A 21,752-nucleotide genomic window follows, 5' to 3' on the forward strand; every position below is an offset into this window, starting at 1 on the left:
TCCCCCCTCATTCTTCTCTTCTGCAGACTAAACAATCCCAGTTCCCTCAGCCTCTCCTCATAAGTCATGTGCTCCAGCCCGCTAATCATTTTTGTTGCCCTCCGCTGGACTCTCTCCAATTTATCCACATCCTTCTTGTAGTGTGGGGCCCAAAACTGGACACAGTACTCCAAATGAGGCCTCACCAGTGCTGAGTAGAGGGGAATGATCACATCCCTTGATCTGCTGGAAATGCCCCTACTTATACAACCCAAAATGCCATTAGCCTTCTTGGCAACAAGGGCACACTGTTGACTCATGTTCAGCTTTTCGTCCACCGTAACCCCTAGGTCCTTTTCTGCAGAACTGCTGCCCAGCCATTCGGTCCCTAGTCTGTAGCAGTGCATGGGATTCTTCTGTCCTAAGTGCAGGACTCTGCACTTGTCCTTGTTGAACCTCATCATATTTCTTTTGGCCCAATCCTCTAATTTGTCTAGGTCCCTCTGTATCTTAGCCCTACCCTCCAGCGTATCAACCACTCCTCCCAGTTTAGTGTCATCTGCAAACTTGCTAAGGGTGCAGTCAGTGGTGAGCTGGAGCCGGTTCCCACAGGTTCCCAAGAACCGGTTGCTAAAATTAGACCGCCATAGAGAACTGGTTGTTAAAGGGCCAGGGAGTGGGCAAAGAACTCCGGTCCGTGGGCCGGACCATCCTCTTGCTCCCAGGATTCCCAGCTGGGGAGGCTGAGGGTCCCCTGGCCCTTCCCCCCAGCTGCAGCGTGGCCAGCCGCCGGCACCAGCTGGGCAGCTCAGCAGAGCTCTGGAGTCGTCCTGCTGCTTTGAGCTGCCGGCAAGGTAAGGGGGGAGGGGGCTGCAAGGTCTAGAGCTGCCGAAGGGGCAAGTGGGGCAATTTGCCCCAGGCCCTGCAGGGGCCCCCGGCCCCACGAGGATGTCTCATAGAATCTCAGGGTTGGAAGGGACCTCAGGACCCCCTGCCCCTCCCCCACTACCCCCCTTAAATCAGAACTTTTTATAGGGAACCGGTTGTTAAGATTTTGGCAGCTCATCACTGGGTGCAGTCCACACCATCCTCCAGATCGTTAATGAAGATATTGAATAAAACCGGCCCCAGCACCGACCCTTGGGGCACTCCACTTGATACCGGCTGCCAACTAGACATGGAACCATTGATCACTACCCGTTGGCCCGACCATCTAGCCAGTTTTCTATCCACCTTACCGTCCATTCATCCAGCCCATACTTCTTTAACTTTGGGGGGAGGGATAGCTCAGTGGTTTGAGCATTGGCCTGCTAAACCCAGGGTTGTGAGTTCAATCCTTGAGGGGGCCACTTAAGGATCTGGGGCAAAAATTGGTCCTGCTAGTGAAGGCAGGGTGCTGGACTTGATGACCTTTCAAGGTCCCTTCCAGTTCTAGGAGATTGGTATATCTCCAATTATTACCTTAACTTGCTGGCAAGAATACTGTGGGAGACTGTATCAAAAGTTTTGCTAAAGTCCAGAAATAGCACATCCACTGCTTTCCCCTCATCCACAGAGCCGGTTATCTTGTCATAGAAGGCAATTAGGTTAGTCAGGCGTGACTTGCCCTTGGTGAATCCATGCTGACTGTTCCTGATCACTTTCCCCTCCTTTAAGTGGTTCAGGATTGATTCCTTGAGGACCTGTTCCATGATTTTTCCAGGGACTGAGGTGAGACTGACTGGCCTGTAGTTCCCTGGATCTTCCTTTTTCCCTTTTTTAAAGATGGGCACTAACATTAGCTTTTTTCCAGTCATCCGGGACCTCCCCTGATCGCCATGATTTTTCAAAGATAATGGCCAATGGCTCTGCAATCTCATCGGCCAACTCCTTTAGCACCCTCGGATGCAGTGCATCCGGCCCCATGGACTTGTGCTCGTCCAGCTTTCCTAAATAGCCCCGAACTACTTCTTTCTCCACAGAGAGCTGGTCACCTCCTCCCCATACCGTGCTGCAGAGTGCAGCTGTCTGGGAGTTGACCTTGTCTGTGAAGACAGAGGCAAAAAAAGCATTGAGTACACTAGCTTTCTCCACATCCTCTGTCACTAGGTTCCCTCCCTCATTCAGCAAGGGGCCCACACTTTCCTTGACTTTCTTCCTGTTGCTAACATACCTAAAGAAACCCTTCTTGTTACTCCTAACATCTCCGGCTAGCTGCAACTCCAAGTGTGATTTGGCCTTCCTGATTTCACACCTGCATGCCTGAACAATACTTTTATACTCCTCCCTGGTTATTTGTCCAATCTTCCACTTCTTGTAAGCTGTTCTTTTGTGTTTAAGACGAGCAAGGATTTCACTGTTAAGCCAAGCTGGTCACCTGCCATATTTACTTTTCTTCCTACACATCGGGATGGTTTGTTCCTGCAACCTCAATAAGGTTTCTTTGAAATACAGCCAGCTTTCCTCGACTCCTTTCCCCGTCATGTTATTCTCCCAGGGGACCTTGCCCATCAGTTCCCTGAGGGAGTCGAAGTCTGCTTTTCTGAAGTCCAGGGTCTCTGTTCTACTGCTTTCCCTTTTTCCTTGTGTCAGGATCCTGAACTCGACCATCTCATGGTCACTGCCTCCCAGGTTCCCATCCACTATTGCTTCCTCTACTATTTCTTCCCTGTTTGTGAGCAGCAGGTCAAGAAGAGCTTTTCCCCTAGTTGGTTCCTCCAGCACTTGCACCAGGAAATTGTCCCCTACACTTTCCAGAAACTTCCTAGATTGTCTGTGCAATCCTTCATTTAAACAGTTCATTAAAAAAAAATTATACTATAGACTGTTTTAAGCCTGAAGGAATCCTCAGTGAAGAGGCAGAAGGCTAGCGACATGGAGCCATCACGTTGATTTTTTTTTTTAAAAAGCTACCAGTTCTGCCCCTTCTTATCAGCTCACTGACTTCTGCATTTTAAGAGTCTCTGAAATTCTGTTCAGTACTGTGGTGGTTTGCAAGTGATTTGCCACTCAAGCCCTAATCCCTTACAACAAATTGGAGAAAGGATTTGTCATTTAACGTGTATAGACAAGCTAAACATGGTAGTCGATATGGAGCCCATCTACCTGATTCTCCTGTCGCTTACAGTTTTATACCAGTGAAACTATTAAAGTTCAACAGTTACTCCTGATTTCATAGATGCTGGAACTAGGAGTGCTGTGGGTGCTGCCACACTCCCTGGCTTGAAGTAGTTTCCATCATATACAGAATTTACAATTTGGTTTAGTGGCTCTCAGCTCCCCCACCTGTTCCAGCATCCCTGTCTGATTTATGTGAACAGAGAACCTGTCCCATAGATTCAAGATCATACAGAATGGCAGGATAATCTCTATGTGGGCATTGGTGTTAAAGTGTTGTGAAAGGGGAATGCGAGTTTGACTGAATGAACTCCCTGGTGACTAGATGAGAGAATGTCAATTCCTTGTACACGCCACTTACTATTTCTCATAGTTTCTGTTATCTTGTCCTCCCACACCTTCCTCCACCTGTTTGTTTCATTCATCTTTTCACCTTGTCAAGACTGTAAGTGTTTCAGGGCAGGAACAGTCTCTTCAATACTAAGTGGTATAGCCCTTAGCACAGTGGCCCAGAAGGTACTACTGTAGTACAATAAAACAGTAGTCTGGATCGGAATAAATACAGGTAAATGTCAATATTTTGGAAGTCTAATGAGTATGCGTTGGTGTGCATGGTAGGGAAGAAGAACTGAGTAGGTGTGGGTTTTGTGTGTGTGTGTATATATGTCAATGAAAGTGATTTATCCTAGGGAAGCTGCTTGTGGTGTGATGTGAAGTAAATGACCGAGTATGAGCAGTTTGTACTTGGAGAATGATATGCAGGATTTTTATATATATAGTGGCTGTGACCCAAGGCCCTCTTGATGCCTACTGGCAGAGGGCATAAGGGGTGCATAAGGGTTATAAGAATCCCCTGGGTCTAATATCTGTATAACTAGTCCACCAAACAATGTCATGTAAGGTTTCTAATGAAAGCCTGTGTCACAATGATCATCATAATCATTGAGAGATGTATGTATGGAAAATGAGTGGAGAGTTGTGTGTGTATATACACTAAAGATTGTGTTCTCTGGACAGACAGTTAAGACAGGTCACCAAAATGTAATCCACATATTCCTGTCAGGCTGGGGGGAAAGAGACACTTAGCCCACCCTGGCTGGTCACGTGCAAAATTTAGTATTTTAAGGTTCACAGTAGATACTAGGAGTGGCAAGAAAAACAAAGACAACAGGAGTTAGACTGTTTAGGTGTAAGGCAATGAACTTTTGAAACTATATCTGGGGTACAGATGAGCCCTCAGGAATTCCTTCAGTCTCAGGACAAGTTGCCAGCAGGCTTGATTTTATGAGAAGGGATTTCAGCCAAACTGGTTGGAAACACTGGGGAGAAGGACATGGCATAAGCTATCTTTTTTCATTTGTGGACCCCTAAACATTTTCAAATGGAGGTGCAGACCCCTTTGGAAATTTTAGACAGGTTGAAAAAACACTCTTGTAGGAGATAGGGGAATGCCTTGTGAGTTACATTTAGGCTCTAGAAGTCATGTTAAGGTTTTGTTTTATATGCAACTATTTGTTTCCAATATTCTTACTCTGAGGCCAAGTCTACATTCAAAAGCGAAGTTGGCCCAGGAAAAATCCATACCCCTGAGCAATGTAGTTAAGCCGACCTAACCTCCAGTGTAGACAGTGTTTGGTCAACAGAAGAATTCTCCTGTCAACCTAGCTGCTGTGTTTTGGGGAAGTGGATTAACTGCGTCGATGGGAGAACTCCTTCTGTTTCTGTAGGGCATGTCTACACTGAAGCACTATAATGGCACTGCAGCTCTACCTTTGTAGCATTTCAAGTGTAGACAGGCCTCTCTATCACTTGAATCTGCTTTTTGATAAAAAAATTTATCCTTGTTTTCACTACATATAAAGTGCTGCGTGTTAAGTAAAGTTGTGATTCTCAATTGAATTTTATAATCTTATCTGTATTATTCCTTTGGGAATAGTGGCAATAAGAGTTCTGTGAGTGGGATAGAGGCTGAGCACTCCAGAGGGAAGCTAGGTGGACTCAGGGGTTGGGGTGTGAGCCTACCACTGACCAGGTACACAGAGAACGATGCCTGCAGAGGCCTGGAAGGTAGCGCTTGTGTTGCCAGAGGCTGATGGTTTCAGGAAGCTGATCCACAGCATGTACAGACAAGACCTCCTCACAGCAAGGGCGGGTGGTGTTGCGGTTCATCACAACCCTGGCTATGCCAGGAAAGTAGTGGGCTTCAAACAGTGGGGATTACATAAATTGACACTGATACTGGGGAGAGAAGAACTCTTACAATCTTTGTAAATAATTTATGAAAAAGTTAATTGACATTGAGTCATGCAGGTATTTTGTGCCCTTTGTACAAATGTTAATTTACCCAGTCTACAATAATAAAATGGAGAAGTAGAATAAAAATTAACTGAAATTTTTAGATTAAAGAAAAGGTGTCAGAAAAATCCTGATTAGTTAGAGGAGCATAATGTTTTGCAGTTTTGTGTAACTTATGAATTGCAGGGGTTTTCTATTGTGTCATTTTCTGTTGTCAGGCAGTAAAAGTGGCTCCCAGTTATCTCCTGCCCTGCCCTCTTGTGGACTTTGAAAAAAGAAAATGAGGTGTTTTTTGCAGTTCTGCTTGAATTTTAGTGCTTCAGATATTACCTAATCTGTAATCTTATCCTTCTCCTCTTCTGTGTGCTATGATGTAGAGATATGAGAAGAGGCTGGTGGCTAACAATTCATTATGAGGAAAACAAGTTCCTTTGAGGACAGCCAAAAAAAAAAAGTAACTAGCAGCTGAGAGTTACAAAGTCTCATTTTTAAAGTATATTTCATCAAGTTTAGGATGGAGGCTATGGAAGCTCACAATTTAATATTGTCTCTAGTTCTTCTTCTAACAGGACTTCAGGAAAATACTAGCCTACCTCTCATTTGATAGGAAGTAGAAGATGCATAGGAATGTAGGTTAAAACATTGTAACTAATAGATAATATTAACAGATAAGGCAATAAACATTTTTCAGTGATTAAAAATATGAAGCTAGCGTTAAGTGTAATTTTTTTTCAGCTACAAAGGGCAAAATTTTTCTGTTTCAAAATATGAAATTCAGGACGTAGCATATTGTGGTCCTGTTCTAGGTTCTTAGTCCCAGACCTTCAAAGGTATTTTAGGCTTCTTTGATTTCAGTGGAAGTTAGGAGCCTAAAGACCTCTGTGGATCTGGGTCCGAAAGCCTTATTTTTCATTCATATTCTCTGTGCAAGTCTATTAACTAAAATATAAGGGTTGCATTTTCTAAACTGGACTGTAATTTTGGGTGCCCACTTGAGCTAGATGTCCAAGGTCCTGAGCATCTACAGCTCCCATTTACTTCAGGTGGATCTACAGGTATTCAACACCTATGAAAACCAGACTATAGAGGTCTCAGGTTGAGCAACCAAACTTTGAAGTACCCAAAATTTAAAGGCTTGGAACTGTTGGAAGGCAGTGTGGAATAATAGATTGGGCATGGAAATTAGAACCCAGTTCTCCAGGTTGTATCTAGTCTAATTTGCTGATTAAATTTAAACTGGTCATTTTAATCTCACTTCAAGGGGTGTGATTTGAGGCTAGCCAGGATGGGTATGCACCACAGCTAGCCGTCTTGCCATAAGTGCCTAGGGTCTTGACTATGCACATACTCGGGGTGGTTATCCCATCCTCAGGGTATGATAGAGATATTGGGTTGAACATCATCCCATCAGAGTGTTGAATTTAATAAAAAGCCTAATTCTGCAGTGCCTTGCGCAGTCAATTACTCCCATGTGAGGCATTTCTCTAATGTTGGTCTTAGATATTGCCACAGCCACTTACTGTATGTAGACACAGAGGTTCTCAAACTTCATTGCACCACAACCCACTTCTGACAACAAAAATTACTGCATGACCCCAGGAGGGGGGACTGAAGCCTGAGCCCACCGGAGCCCCATCGCCCCAGCCGTGGGGGGAGGTCGCGGGGGGCAAAGCTAAAGCTCAAGGGCTTCAGCCCTAAGTGCAGGGCCTGTAACCTGAGCCCCGCCACCCAGGGCTGATGCCCTCAGGCTTCGGCTTTGGCCCCAGCCCTGGACCCCAGCAAGTCTAACACCAGCCTTGCTGACCCCATTAAATTGAGGTTGTGATCCACTTGGGGGTCCCAACCCACAATTTGAGAACTGCTGATCTAGACTCTTCCCCCACTTGCCGATGCCCAGTTTAGATGGTTTAATAGGATTCCTTCTTCCCCAGCAGACTTGCTCCCAGGGCATACTCATATCTGCTTACTTTTAATCACTAAAATAAGTTTTTGCTATTGTTTGTCCTGTTAGCAGTTCTGGTTCTACACTGCTATAGGTGCATGAGCTGGTTTCAGTTCTGACTCATGCATCATAAGTAGAGTTGTTAATAAAGGCCTTGTCTTTATATCTGTTTAACTTTACAATACAGTTTTGGTAGTTATACCACTATAACCCTCTGTGTGGACACAGTTATTCTGGCATGAGAAGGCTTTTTTTTTTGGTTCAGAGTGTGAGATTTACCTCCCCTTGCAAACTAAATTGAAAAAAAGCCACTCTTACACCAGAATAAGAGTGTCCACACAGGTGGATATACCACTATAACTATACATTAGCGTTCCAACTGCAGGCAATTTCCCTCCAACTTCCCTCTTTTGCAGTCACTTTTTGGCATAGACCAACAATACATAAAATGTATTAGTCAGCACTTGGAATCCAGCTCAATATTTCTCAAGGGCTTTTTCTCCATTATAATCACATTCTTCACCTCACCTCACTCAGATCAAGGTTTACAATATGCCTTGTGTTTTAATGTTGCTCTTTTGTTTGCTGTTAGTGAAATTCCATCAGCTGTATATTTCCCTTGTTTTTCCTGTGTGATTATATATTTCTACTCCTTTGAAATTCAAAGGCATCCAGCATTTATCCAAGACCATTTCACTTCTGCATTTAAATTATGATATTTATTTATGCTTGATGAATTTCTAAGGATGATTTTTTGAAAAAGCTTGAGGTTAACTGTCATATTACAAACATGTTCATTTAACTCTGCAATCAGCTACTCTATTAGTGGAATCAATTTGAATAAATTGCATTAAGTAAAAGTTCTGAAGACAAAAGTGTCAAGAGATATTTGATGACCATTCTATAGACGTTCCAGTCCAAAAATAAGATACGTATTAGAACCAGTACTTTGTTTCTCTTGTATAAAAGAAACTTAAAATTGCAATAGCCCATTAAATAGCAATATGTAAAGCAACTTCTCTGAGCCACATTCCACCACCCTTACTTACATTGAGTAATACCTTACTCTGCAAGTAGTTCCTTGCAGAACAAGTTTATACTCAGCTTGAGACAGATTGGCAGAATCTGGCCCCCATTAGCATTTCCACATCCAGAAGCTTTTTCCTATGTAGGTTCTTATTTTTCCCTCATCACCATAGTAACTGAGCATCTTATAGTGCAGTAAGCAACATAACTAAGGTCTGCCACTTGTGGTTCATTTTCTCCCACTTCCCGTCATAGGATAAAACTTTGTGTGCAGTGCATTGTTTTGGTTAGGTAGGGTGGTGGATCGTGTGGGGTTTGTTTTTTTTAATGTATACGCTGCTCTGCATGTATGTCAGAGAAGGCAGGTGGAAAATGTGTGCCTTGCATTTGGAGTAGATGAGGTTTGTGATGGTCCTTAGTTCTTATGGGAGCCGATTCCACAGTCTCAGATCAGTCCCCCAAAATGCTTCTGACAGATGAGCTTCCCCCTTATAGTAGGATTTTTGAGAAGTGGGTTCTCAAAATATTTACGCACTTTCAGCAGCTAAAGGATCTTAAAATTTTTGCATATACAAATCATCATGGGTGCAATTATTTGTCACTTAGAGGTCCAAGTTCCTATTTGTGTACTGTATTTATACCCATAGTTTTGTTCTTGGGAAAAATAAAAGAGGGAGGTCTGGCTGTGGTTGATCTGAAAAATTGTCTCTATAATTGTAACACTACTATTTTGAACTTCTGTACCACCTTTCACTAGAAGATGTCAAAGTGCTTTACAAAGAAATAATTAAGCCACTTTGATCTAGGGATCACCTCTCTCTCAAATGCTGTTCTGTGAAGCAAAACAACCACAGTTCAGTTGGGTAGAATTGCTGTGCCCTGCTAAGTAGTGCAAGACAGGTAATAAAGATTACAACATCCATTTGAACTGCAGGAGGTACAGGCAGAACCCAGGTCCCTGAGAAATATTCAGGTTATAATTCCTTTACTCCTTAAGCAGAAAACCATTAAATCTTCAATGACAACAAGCAATTAAGACCTCTGCTTTCCATTTCATGCAGGAGATTTCCTTACGAGAAGCAATGCGATACCAGCACCACACTAGGGCAATAATTCTGGGGTGCCACCTACGGAAAGCCCAGTACCCCTAAGTGGTGTGGTAATGGTAACTGGAAGTCTTTCATTAAAATATTAACCCATTGTGATTCTGCTTGAGAGCTAGTGGATCTGCAGTAGAAACAGGTGTGGCTGCAGACAACTCTAGATACTTTTTAAACCATGTTAATCCATAGGAAAGAACTAAAAATGGTAACAGGGTGGGGAGGGTTAACTGCTGTTGAAAAGCTAGGGGGGAAAACCCTGATATTTACTGAGGGAAAAGATGGGTTAGAAGAGATATAACTGACATTGTTAAAATGTTAAAGGGGATTGTGAGATCAGACATGGAATCTTTTTGAGCTGATGCTAAATCCCAGGATTGGAGACCTGAATTTTAGAATAAAGAAACAGCAGCAGAGGAGAGAATTTAAACATGCCATTCTGCATAGAGATTAAGCTAAAACTGATTCACAAACTAGATAAGTAATTAGAAAGGTGCAAACCCTGCCTCCATCTGCAAAGGTGAGAAGGGAGTTTGTGGAACTGCACAAGTTGGGGGTGGAGAGGCAAGTTTAGGGGCACTGCAGCATGGAGCCACTTGAATGGAAGGCTCTCTGTGCACTGATATATATGGACAGGCCAGAAAATCCACTGCTGTTTAGATCCTCCCTGTCTTTGCCCTCGTTCCTGGGCAGGCTGGAGCATGCTAGGTCTGCAGAGGCTACTTGAGCCATTGAACCGGACAAGGAGCCGCTGAGCAACTCAGAATCCCTCCACCTCATTCTGTGGAGCAGGAGCATTCTCCTTCACTGTTCCCCAGTACCCAGTCTAGTTACTTGGGCTGGGCAAGGGTCTCCCAAGTGCTCATCAAAACAAGAGCATTTTAGGTGGTGGAAAGCCCTTCCCTAAGCTGGGAAAGATAGAGAAGAAACTCTGCAAGGAAACCTGCATGGAGATAGCAGTTGACTCTCCGCCAACCCTCATCCCCCTGTGGGTGTTTTCATGGGAGGAGATGTTCTGGACCAAACATATTCATGTCCAGTAATATAACTTCACCAGTAATTGCATATTGAAAGTTATTCATTTTAGTAACACTGCAGGTGCTACCACCATCATTTTTAGATCATTTTTAAATTATTCTATTGATTGTTAGCAATGGGCCAAAACCAGAAGTGGGGGAAGGAAAATGCTACCAGAACTGCTATTGCTGATCATTGTATCCATGACCACCGATTCTGTGTTCCTTATTTTCCGAGTGCCCAACTTGAGACCACCTGGGCCCAACTGGCTAAAGTGCTGAGCACTCACAATCAAATGAAATCAATGAGGGCTGTGTTCTGAACTTAGCAAGTGCTAAAAAAATGGTAATTATTTTGAAAAACCAGCTCCAAGGCAGCGGACACTTTGGCCTTAATCTGTGTGCCTTAGTTTCCCATCTCTAAAATGGAGATAATGCCACCTTCTCTCACTGGGTTGTTGTGATGATAAACTCACTTTTTGAAACGTACAGAGGGTATGGTGTTGAGTGCCATAAAAGAGCCCATGAGAAAATTAATAATTCTGCATTTAGTGCACAATTTGGACAGAATGCAGTAGATAAGGCATAGAGCCACACATTGAATGCTACAGTTCAAAAGAAATATGGGGGATGACTGAATGGTTGGTAATGGGATATGGAGTCTGTTATATCTAGAGGTCCAGTTCAGATCCAGGATGGTGACCTCTGATGGCAGTTTGGCAAGATTATATATTACATAGAATGAACTGGTACTCAGTTCAGATCATAAAAGTCCACGTCACAAAAACCTGGATCTGGCACTAGTCAGAATTTACCACCCACCCAGTCCTCTCACTGGGGCCAAGGATCAAATGGGTACAGAGACTGAATTCCCCTCGCAGTCATAAGGTAGTTCCTTGGTTTGGCACACATAGGCAGCCTAATAGAAGTTTAGCCTACATTTGCCCAAAGCTTATTTATCTGTGTGACTAACATACATTTTAGATATTTTCACCATGACATATAGGTGTACATAGAATCAGCTAGAGTTCAGAGGCTAAGAACTGTAAAAATTAAAGTGACACAAAGCCATTTATCGACAACGAGAAGAAGGATCAAATAATAAAAATAAAATCTAACACAATCCATACCTCCAACCTGGGGTCCATTACTAGCCATTTGCTGTAGTACTGCTAGCCTGTCCTTCATCAGAGTATGAGCCAAACTGCCGTTTTGCTGCTAATCTCTTCTTTTATATCCTGGAGGAGGTTCCCAGCCTGCCCTGCTTTTAAAGGGATAGCACCCTTCCACACACAGTATGGTACTTATTCTTTGCATCTTTCACAAGCACAACGTTCAGTAACAGCCAGATCCTGGTTACCCTAATGTCACTTAGCAAAACTGCTGTGTCCTTCACTTGGTCCTGAATTACTTAGATTTTCTTTTTAAATATTCAGTGATTTCAGTGGTATTATGCATATTTTAACATTAAACACATGCATAAATCTTTGTGGAATCAAGGCTACTGATCATAGAATCATAGAATCTCAGGGTTGGAAGGGACCTCAGGTGGTCATCTAGTCCAACCCCCTGCTCAAAGCAGGACCAAACCCAACTAAATCATCCCAGCCAGGGCTTTGTCAAGCCTGACCTTAAAAACCTCTAAGGAAGGAGATTCCACTACCTCCCTAGGTAACCCATTCCAGTTCTTCACCACCCTACTAGTGAAAAAGTTTTTCCTAATATCCAGCCTAAACCTCCCCCTCTGCAACTTGAGACCATTACTCCTTGTTCTGTCATCTTCTACCACTGAGAACAGTCTAGATCCATCCTCTTTGGAACCCCCTTTCAGGTAGTTGAAAGCAGCTATCAAATCCCCCCTCACTCTTCTCTTCTGCGGATAAACAATCCCAGTTCCCTCAGCCTCTCCTCATAAGTCATGTGCTCCAGCCCCCTAATCATTTTTGTTGCCCTCCGCTGGACTCTCTCCAATTTATCCACATCCTTCTTGTAGTGTGGGGCCCAAAACTGGACACAGTACTCCAAATGAGGCCTCACCAGTGCTGAGTAGAGGGGAATGATCACATCCCTTGATCTGCTGGAAATGCCCCTACTTATACAACCCAAAATGCCATTAGCCTTCTTGGCAACAAGGGCACACTGTTGACTCATATTCAGCTTTTCGTCCACCGTAACCCCTAGGTCCTTTTCTGCAGAACTGCTGCCCAGCCATTCGGTCCCTAGTCTATAGCAGTGCATGGGATTCTTCCGTCCTAAGTGCAGGACTCTGCACTTGTCCTTGTTGAACCTCATCAGATTTCTTTTGGCCCAATCCTCTAATTTGTCTAGGTCCCTCTGTATCCTAGACCTACCCTCCAGCGTATCAACCACTCCTCCCAGTTTAGTGTCATCTGCAAACTTGCTAAGGGTGCAGTCCACACCATCCTCCAGATCGTTAATGAAGATATTGAATAAAACCGGCCCCAGCACCGACCCTTGGGGCACTCCACTTGAAACCGGCTGCCAACTAGACATGGAACCATTGATCACTACCCGTTGAGCCTGACCATCTAGCCAGTTTTCTATCCACCTTACCGTCCATTCATCCAGCCCATACTTCTTTAACTTGCTGGCAAGAATACTGTGGGAGACTGTATCAAAAGCTTTGCTAAAGTCCAGAAATAGTACATCCACTGCTTTCCCCTCATCCACAGAGCCGGTTATCTCGTCATAGAAGGCAATTAGGTTAGTCAGGCATGACTTGCCCTTGGTGAATCCATGCTGACTGTTCCTGATCACTTTCCCCTCCTTTAAGTGGTTCAGGATTGATTCCTTGAGGACCTGTTCCATGATTTTTCCAGGGACTGAGGTGAGACTGACTGGCCTGTAGTTCCCTGGATCTTCCTTCTTCCCTTTTTTAAAGATGGGCTCCACATTAGCTTTTTTCCAGTCATCCGGGACCTCCCCCGATCGCCATGATTTTTCAAAGATAATGGCCAATGGCTCTGCAATCTCATCGGCCAACTCCTTTAGCACCCTTGGATGCAGCGCATCCGGCCCCATGGACTTGTGCTCATCCAGCTTTCCTAAATAGCCCCGAACTACTACTTTCTCCACAGAGAGCTGGTCACCTCCTCCCCATACCGTGCTGCAGAGTGCAGCTGTCTGGGAGCTGACCTTGTCTGTGAAGACAGAGGCAAAAAAAGCATTGAGTACACTAGCTTTCTCCACATCCTCTGTCACTAGGTTCCCTCCCTCATTCAGCAAGGGGCCCACACTTTCCTTGACTTTCTTCCTGTTGCTAACATATCTAAAGAAACCCTTCTTGTTACTCCTAACATCTCCGGCTAGCTGCAACTCCAAGTGTGATTTGGCCTTCCTAATTTCACACCTGCATGCCTGAACAATACTTTTATACTCCTCCCTGGTTATTTGTCCAATCTTCCACTTCTTGTAAGCTGTTCTTTTGTGTTTAAGACGAGCAAGGATTTCACTGTTAAGCCAAGCTGGTCGCCTGCCATATTTACTTTTCTTCCTACACATCGGGATGGTTTGTTCCTGCAACCTCAATAAGGTTTCTTTGAAATACAGCCAGCTTTCCTCGACTCCTTTCCCCGTCATGTTATTCTCCCAGGGGACCTTGCCCATCAGTTCCCTGAGGGAGTCGAAGTCTGCTTTTCTGAAGTCCAGGGTCTCTGTTCTACTGCTTTCAGACTCATTAAGACACCGAAAATATTACAATTCATGGACCTAATCATGCAAACACATATGTACATAACTTTTTACTATGTATTTGTATTATAGTAGTGCTAAGAGGCCCTATTGGGGTCCTAGTGTGCTAAGTGCTGTATTTACAGTTCCTCTCTCAAATAACTTACTATTTAAAAAAGACAAGACAGACAGTGAGTAGAATTACCATTTTAGAGATGGTAAACAGAGGCAGAAGGAGATTATGTAACTTGCCCAGCATCACACAGGAAGTCTGTGGCATAGCCAGGATTTAAACTGATATCTCCTGAGTGCTAGGCCAGAGCTTTCCCACAAGACCTATCCTTTCCCGTAACTCCAGTGGACTTGCTACATTTTATGCACATGAGTGTTAAGTGATGGCAGGGTTGGGGCCTAAATAAAACAAGATATGGGGGGGAACAGTTCTGGAGGATGATCTGGGAGATACTAATAATAAGAGGGAATTATTTCCTAAAGAGGTGTAGGGGAGGGAAGGGCATAAGGATAGTTTTCAAAGAGAGAGAGAGATGCGTGTAAGAGAACAGATAGCTGGATAGAAGCAGGAAGATAGAAGTTACAAAACCAAAAGTGGGAGAATGAAATGAAGGGCTGTGTAAGGCAGGAGAATTGGGATGCCAAGAGAGAGCAGGAGAAGGAGGTCAAGGGAATGAGATATAAGCAATGACATAAATGAATCTGTGTCTCTGTATTGTTAGGAACTGTGTTCTGGAACTTCCCATGCTTTAGATGAGTTGGTGCAAGAGTTATTTCTTCAGACTCTTCCTACCAAGACTGGTCTGTCTTTAAGAGAATGTGAACTTCTAAAAGAAGAATGTCAGGAGAATTTGATCCTTCAATTAGAGAAATGGGACAGCTGTAGACAAAAGCAGTGGAAGCTCTTCCAAGAACAACTGCAACAAGAAAAACAGGTATGGATTCAAAAATTGTGGCAGGTATTGAAATTCTCAAATCGCAAACTATTTCATACTTATAGTCCGTTACAACTAGTTTTTCAGTGTTCTCGGTTTAACCACTTGTTTTGGCTTTCACTTTGTGCTGTCCTTTTAAAATGTATTATTGGTCCTGCTTGATTATATAGCACATCTTGATATTTACATATGTAGTAGTCACACAATACTACCTTGCAGTGATCTCGTCAGCTGATTAAATAAATATAATCCAGTGAAATTATTTTCTCAAATTGGATAAAAATTAAGGTATTGATTGGTAGTAATTAGCAAATCAGCTGCCACAAGGTGGTTAAGAAACTGTTCTCCACAACCATTCTTATGGGTTCTTCCATGAAAAGTGATATATGTGTGAGACCATATTAAGTGTCCTACTAAGGCTAGTTCTGTGATTTACCATACAGTGGTTTTACATTCATTTAGAAAACTTGAGAATATAAAAAGCTTAAACAATAAATTAAAGAAAGTTCTTAAGTATGCTCCACCCGCCTTTTCCGTGGTTTTGAGGTTTTCCGTTTGCATCTCATGTGGTGATTTTATCTTTCCTTTCATCGGAGAGTGGAACATTTAGCTAGCCTGTTATTTCAGCGGTTCTGAAAAATAGTTATTTTAGTCACCTATTCTGTTTCTGTGTTGTACAAAGATTTGGAACTCCAAAATGTTAAAATACACTTCAAAGTTAGGCTCCAATCCTGCAAATGCTTAGGTTAGCTTTTGAGTGGTGGATGCTGAAATGCTAGAGGAAAGGTACTTGTGCAAATCCTATATTTCCCTACCTTTCTTGACTTTATAAAACCTATTCTACCCTCTGATTATATGTTGGAGAAAGTTTCTTTAAAATATGCATAAAGCCAATACTGCACTCCATTTGACAGAAAGACCCAGTCTTTGGAAGCTTTTGAAAGGGTCATCTCCGCTCATTGAATGAAAGGTAATCTAGTCCTGGTGTTTGAAGTCAATGAAGCGACAAAGGAATTAGGGTCTAATCCAAATCCCAGTGAGCTCGATGAGAGCCTTTCCATTGATTTCAGGAAGCTTTGCCTTAGGCCCACTATGAACAGAAAAGGAGGTGGGAGTTTGAACTCAGGGACTGAGATTTAATGAGCCAGATTTCCCTCCAGTTGGATGGATCCCAGCCCAAGGACAGCTGCAACATGGAAGTGCCATCAAACAGCTGTGCATGGTCAGGAAAAACAAATGTTTGAAAGTGGTGGCCAGAAATGAAAAAAAACCAAGACAAGGTGGGATTCTAGCTGGGAATAAGTGAGAGCGCAGAGAAATTCAGAGTTGTAAGTGGGAGAGGAAAGAAGAAAGGAAATTAGAAAATGGAGTAGAGGAGGATGGAGAGAAGAGCTACAAGGGGGGGGAAGTGATGGAGAAAGAACAAATAGTCTGGATGGAATCCCTTCATAATGATGTCATTTAGGCACCCACAATCGTAATACCACTGGCATTCATTGACTAGAGAGATAAGAAGGTAGTTCCATTAGCTCGTCTCTAAAGGTCTGAAGTTAGCTAGTGATAAAATGTACTGTGATATCAAGCTTGCTCTCCAAACTGCCTTATTTCAAAGTCATTTATACTTATCCTCCGAGACCTAGGGGCCTCCAGCACATCTTCAGAATAACTGTATCTGTGTGGAGCATGTGTATGTGTCACTGCATGGTGAAGAGTACATTACATATCTTCCTCAGGGCTGGTCTACACTACAGCAGGGATCAACGCTCTGAGATCGATCCACCAGCAGTCGATTTAGCGGGTCTAGTAAAGACCTGCCAAATTGACTGCAGATCACTCTCCAGTCGACCTCTTTACTCTGCCCAACAAGAAAAGTAAGGCAAGTCAACGGGAGATTTTCTCCCATCAACCCCCCACGGTAACTTGACCTAAGTTATGTTGACTCCAGCTATGTTATTCATGGAGCTGGAGTTGTGTAGCATAGGTCGACTTACTGCGGTAGTGTAGACATAGCCTCAGGGTTAATACTGCCAGATAACGGCTGTTTAGACAGCACTAAAAGACAGAATTCAGCAGCCATTCAGTTCAATCCCAAGCATGTATTCCAAATTTAAATGAGGCAGTTGAATACCCTCCAGTTTTAGTGCATCGCAACATTCATGATGGGATGACCAAGTAAAGGATAATGTTGCCTTTATTCTTTTTAAAAAGAAATATATGTTTTAGCAGACAATTATGTTAATTATCATAGAATTATAATATAGGAATATCTATTATAATATAATCATCATGCCCCTCTGTAAAGTGCCATCATAATTGTACAGATCATTTTTCAATGCAACACTTTTCTATGCAAAAGAGCTTTCACGAAATTGTGGAACAAACTTCCACAGGAACTAAGGGCATATCTGCTTTGGGAAATGGACAGGCTGAAATGTGCCAGTATAATTATATTGTTATAGCTTGCTGGTGTAACTGTCCATGTGGATGCTCTCTTCAAGATTAATGTCTTTTTGTTGTTGTTGATGATTTTGTGTCTCATTGGAATTGATTTAAACTAAACCAAAAAAAAAAAAAGGCACTCAATCTCCAAAGAGAGCATCCACACAGGTAGGTATACAGCAGAGCTTAGCAATATAATTATACCAGCATAGCTGTGCTGGTAAATTTCCCTAAGAACCATCAAAGACCTCACCACTTTCCACTCCAAGTGTAAGGTGCATATCTTCGACCTGTCTTCTCTGGTGTGCACATTTAAAAAAAATAACTGAAAAACAAAACCCAACCAAAACAAACATTTAACCCCATACACAATTCTTCCCCAGGGGCGAGGATGAGAGAATGAACCACATGACAAATGTTAGTCATGTCACTTAATTCCCTACTGAAAGACACTCAGCTACTACAGTGCTGAGGATGGGATAGGAACCAATATATACATATACAATAGAATTTACGTACATTTTAATGTACAAGGCATAATTATGTAGGGCACAAAGCTCTCATCTGCATTTTGACGAAAGTAAGAGCATATGATCAACTATTCTACAGAATTCTTTAGTCTCTTCATTTCCAGAATACTTTTCCTAAGGGGCCTGCAGCTTTCTTATCAAGATGATTCAAGATGCCTTTAACATGTAATGGATTTTATTTCTTTTGAGTGTATTTTTCTTTGCACTGAGCGATTTAGAGCACATCTGGGATGGGAGTCCCTTTAGAAAAAACCCTCTTTATTTCATTACTTTGTGGGTTTTTTAAGAGACATTTTGCCCTGCAACCTAGAGGACACAACAGGTGCAAATGGAAATAAATTAAGAATAAAAAAAAGGGATGAGCAATTTGCATTGTGGCCCCCTAGCTCAAAACGTAGAGAAAATAAAGTTAAGGTCTGTGCTGTAGTTATACACAGCCGGATGCTGGGCTTGGTTAACTGTGTTACCTGGCATTCAGTATGCCTCACACACCATCTACAGGCTGGCCGAGCAACATTCCTTCCTATGTGCTAAAAATGTCAGCATCCTCCCCTCCTTTTTAAATTCCAGAGGGGAAACGGGGGGGAGAAGAGAGGGAAAGAGAGAACATGCAAGTGAGCTCATGGCTGTGTTCAATTTGCCATTGTGTCTGAGGGTAACTCACAAAACTGTGTGGTTTTGGTTGCATAGTGGAGAGCTATTCCACTCTCTCGTTGGCTGAGAGCAGTGCCCACTGCTTCAGCAGATCACATAATTGGCCCAGGAAACAAAGCTGCAGCAAAACATAGACACATAGGAGGAGGAAGGGGTTTCCATCAGTGAGCCTTCCGAATCCCTAGTTTGACTCCCACAAAGGTCAGAGTCTGCTTACACAATCAAATTTTGACATATGTGCATCTTATCTCTCTCTCTCTGAGTCTGGTGGATGCTCAGTATGTCACAGTGACTGAAATAGCTCCTTTTTTCAAGTAGTCTAGCATGCCTTTTAGTTACATTCCTCTCCAACCTTAATACTCCCACTTCAGTTATTGTTCCTGTATTAAGAGTGGTTTGTAGTGGTTAGAAGGGGATGAGGAATCAGAGCTTTTAAGTTCCAGTCCAGCCACTGACTCTCAGTACCACAGAGCAAGTCATCCAACCCACTGTACCTCAGTTTACCCATCCATAAGCTGGGTATAACACTAACCTGTGAGATTTTAATCGTATTTAGGGCCAAACTGAACCACTTAGACACAGGTGTGTACTGACAGGGAAGTGCTGTGGCATGCCACTTCAGGAAAGGATTGTGCTTCAGGGACATACAATCCCTCCCCACGCAGCCTGGTGCGGAGGAGGATGGTATAGGCTGTACCAGCTTTCCTGATAGTCCCACCTTCTCCCTTCAGTGCTCCCAGTCTGCTTTTCAGGCTGGTACGAGGGCAAGGCCATGGAGTAACAAACACACTCAGGGACCATACTCAGGTGGTGGAAGTTAGAGCAGCCCCATGGCAACTCTAACCTGTGCTGGGGCTTAGAGTCACACAGACCCACTCTGAGAATGTGGGAATTGTAACCAGCTATAAGCGTTTACACCTTACCCAGCTCCCTGGTGCAGCTGTGGAAGCTCAGTGCAGCAGAGAATCCAGTCTTCTCTCCAGGCCTTCCCCTTCAGTTTGCCTGACAAACACTTAACTGACAAGGGCCAAATTCTCTCTTGACTTTGGATCTCGCTGTGCCACATCAGTAGTGCAAAGCAGCTCTGAAGAGGTGTATATAAGGAGAGAGCCTCTGTAGGCACAGAGCCAGCAGGTGACCCAGGAGAAAGCGGGGACTCCCTGGACTCCAGCAAGGCCCAGCTGCTGTCTTTGGCCATTGACATAGTTTAAAGAAGCCTACATGTTGCTCTGGCCTGTAGCTGGAGGCTGGACCAGACCGGTGCAGAGCTGACTGAGAATAGGAGTGCAAAGGAGGCATCACACTACCTTTGTGCGCATGCCCTCTCAGTGGTGCGTTCCTCTCTCTCTTATGACCAAGGATCTGGGCCTATGTGACTAGTTCTTTATGCAAGCCTGTTTGCAAGGGTTTTCATTGAGAGGGAACCTTAGACACAGAAACATATTTTTCAGCTTATTAATGGTCCTTGTTTCCAAGGAGTCACCACAGGAACCTTTATCCGTATTTATGATTCTATCTTGTGCTAGATGTCCTCTCAGTGAAAACTATGACTCACTCATTTTCTCTAAGGGAAGTTTACTTAGCCTTGTACACAATGTTGGTGGTCAACAAATAATAAACAGTAATGAATATATTTCCCTTCTTTATGAGCATTCTGAGTCACTCGGCTTGCACCTGTCTGGAATGGACAAATGTGGCTTTTTGTTTGATTGCAAAAATAATAGAGTCTCTCCTTATTAATTTAATCCACAAAATATTAGAGAATAAACTGGCATATAAACACCTAAAAACAACTTTTTTTGTCAATAGTCAGGTAATCCAAAAAACAATGGCAAGAGAGCAGTCATTCGCTGTCCATCTCTAAAACCCCCTTCTGAAAATTAAAAGTCTGCTCAGCTCTTCTCATCCAAACTGCTCAAAGAGAGAGAGAGTGCACAATACATAGCACCATGGAGAAGTTTTAGAAATGAAAGGGCTCTTTTAGGATATGCAGTTAGCTAGGACACAACTGGTAGCCTTTTCACAACCTAAGGTGCAGTTCAGACCAGTAAGGGTTTGGGTCACTCCCTGCTCTGTAGCGCTGGCTGCTTTAACTGCTCTGCTGCTGTGACTCACAGCCTGGACAGCAGCAGACAACCATGCAGTATCCGGAGTGTCTGTGTGCTGTGCAACCCTGATTCAGTACTCTGAGCTCAGCAGGCTGCCTACGACACAACAGCCCTACACTGGTTTCCACCAGCTTTGGTTACACCTGGCAAGATGACCCCAAAACCCCCAGTCCCAAATTTTCCCAGAAACCTGTGTGATCTGCAACATCCAGCCCTTTCCTGGACCATTCAGATAAATAATATGGTTTGTTTGCTTTGTTAAAGAGATAATACTCAGCAGCTTGCCACATTCACTGGAGTTAACAATTACTTCCATTCAAACACAGCACTGGGTTGGTTTAGCCTAAAAGTAAACCAAGTTGATTAACAAAAGAACATAGGTTATGTGATGCAAAGTAAAAGAAATAAAGTTAGAGAGGGTTACAAACAAACAAAAAGTAAAAATGGGCTGTCTAATGGCTAAGATTAACTCAGTAAGTTACTGTCTTGGTTCAAGGTTGATTTCTTATCAATCTTTTATTCCAGGACACTTCAACCCAGTTGGTTAAAGAACCCATCTTTCCCAGCTTGCAAGAGCTCTGGCCCCTTGTTCAGTGATGGATGCCAGGATGGCTTATTTGCTTTCCTTAAAACTTCCCAAACTCATGGTTTCGTCCCCACACCCAGGATGACCTCGTGCTGTTCTTCCCTTCCTGTAGGCTTCCCATCCTCCTTGTTTGGGGTCACAGTTTGGTTAATTTCATTGGAAACATGTAGATAGCTGCCTTCCCTCCTGTCTGAGGGAAAACCTGTTTCTCTCTGTGTTTGGGCACAGACTTTAAAGCTTAATATCATTAATTATCCACATTTCCTCATATAGTATTAATACATATATTTCACAATGATATTGGTCACCAGTGTGTCATTAGCTTCCAGAAGAGACCTTACTTG

At 43.2% G+C, this 21,752-nt stretch overlaps 1 protein-coding gene across 3 annotated transcripts in view; it reads left to right on the plus strand.

Moving 5' to 3' along the window:
• Positions 1–21,752, plus strand: part of EVC (EvC ciliary complex subunit 1) — a 91,108-nt gene that overhangs the window by 49,671 nt on the left and 19,685 nt on the right. For all 3 annotated transcript variants that reach the window (XM_045017524.1, XM_045017521.1, XM_045017522.1), the window contains one exon: positions 14,879–15,091. In XM_045017524.1, the coding sequence (XP_044873459.1) occupies positions 14,879–15,091 (213 nt within the window). The remainder of the gene's footprint in view (positions 1–14,878; positions 15,092–21,752) is intronic.

Source organism: Mauremys mutica, chromosome 5, assembly GCF_020497125.1.
Source record: "Mauremys mutica isolate MM-2020 ecotype Southern chromosome 5, ASM2049712v1, whole genome shotgun sequence".
Taxonomy (NCBI): Eukaryota; Metazoa; Chordata; order Testudines; family Geoemydidae; genus Mauremys; species Mauremys mutica.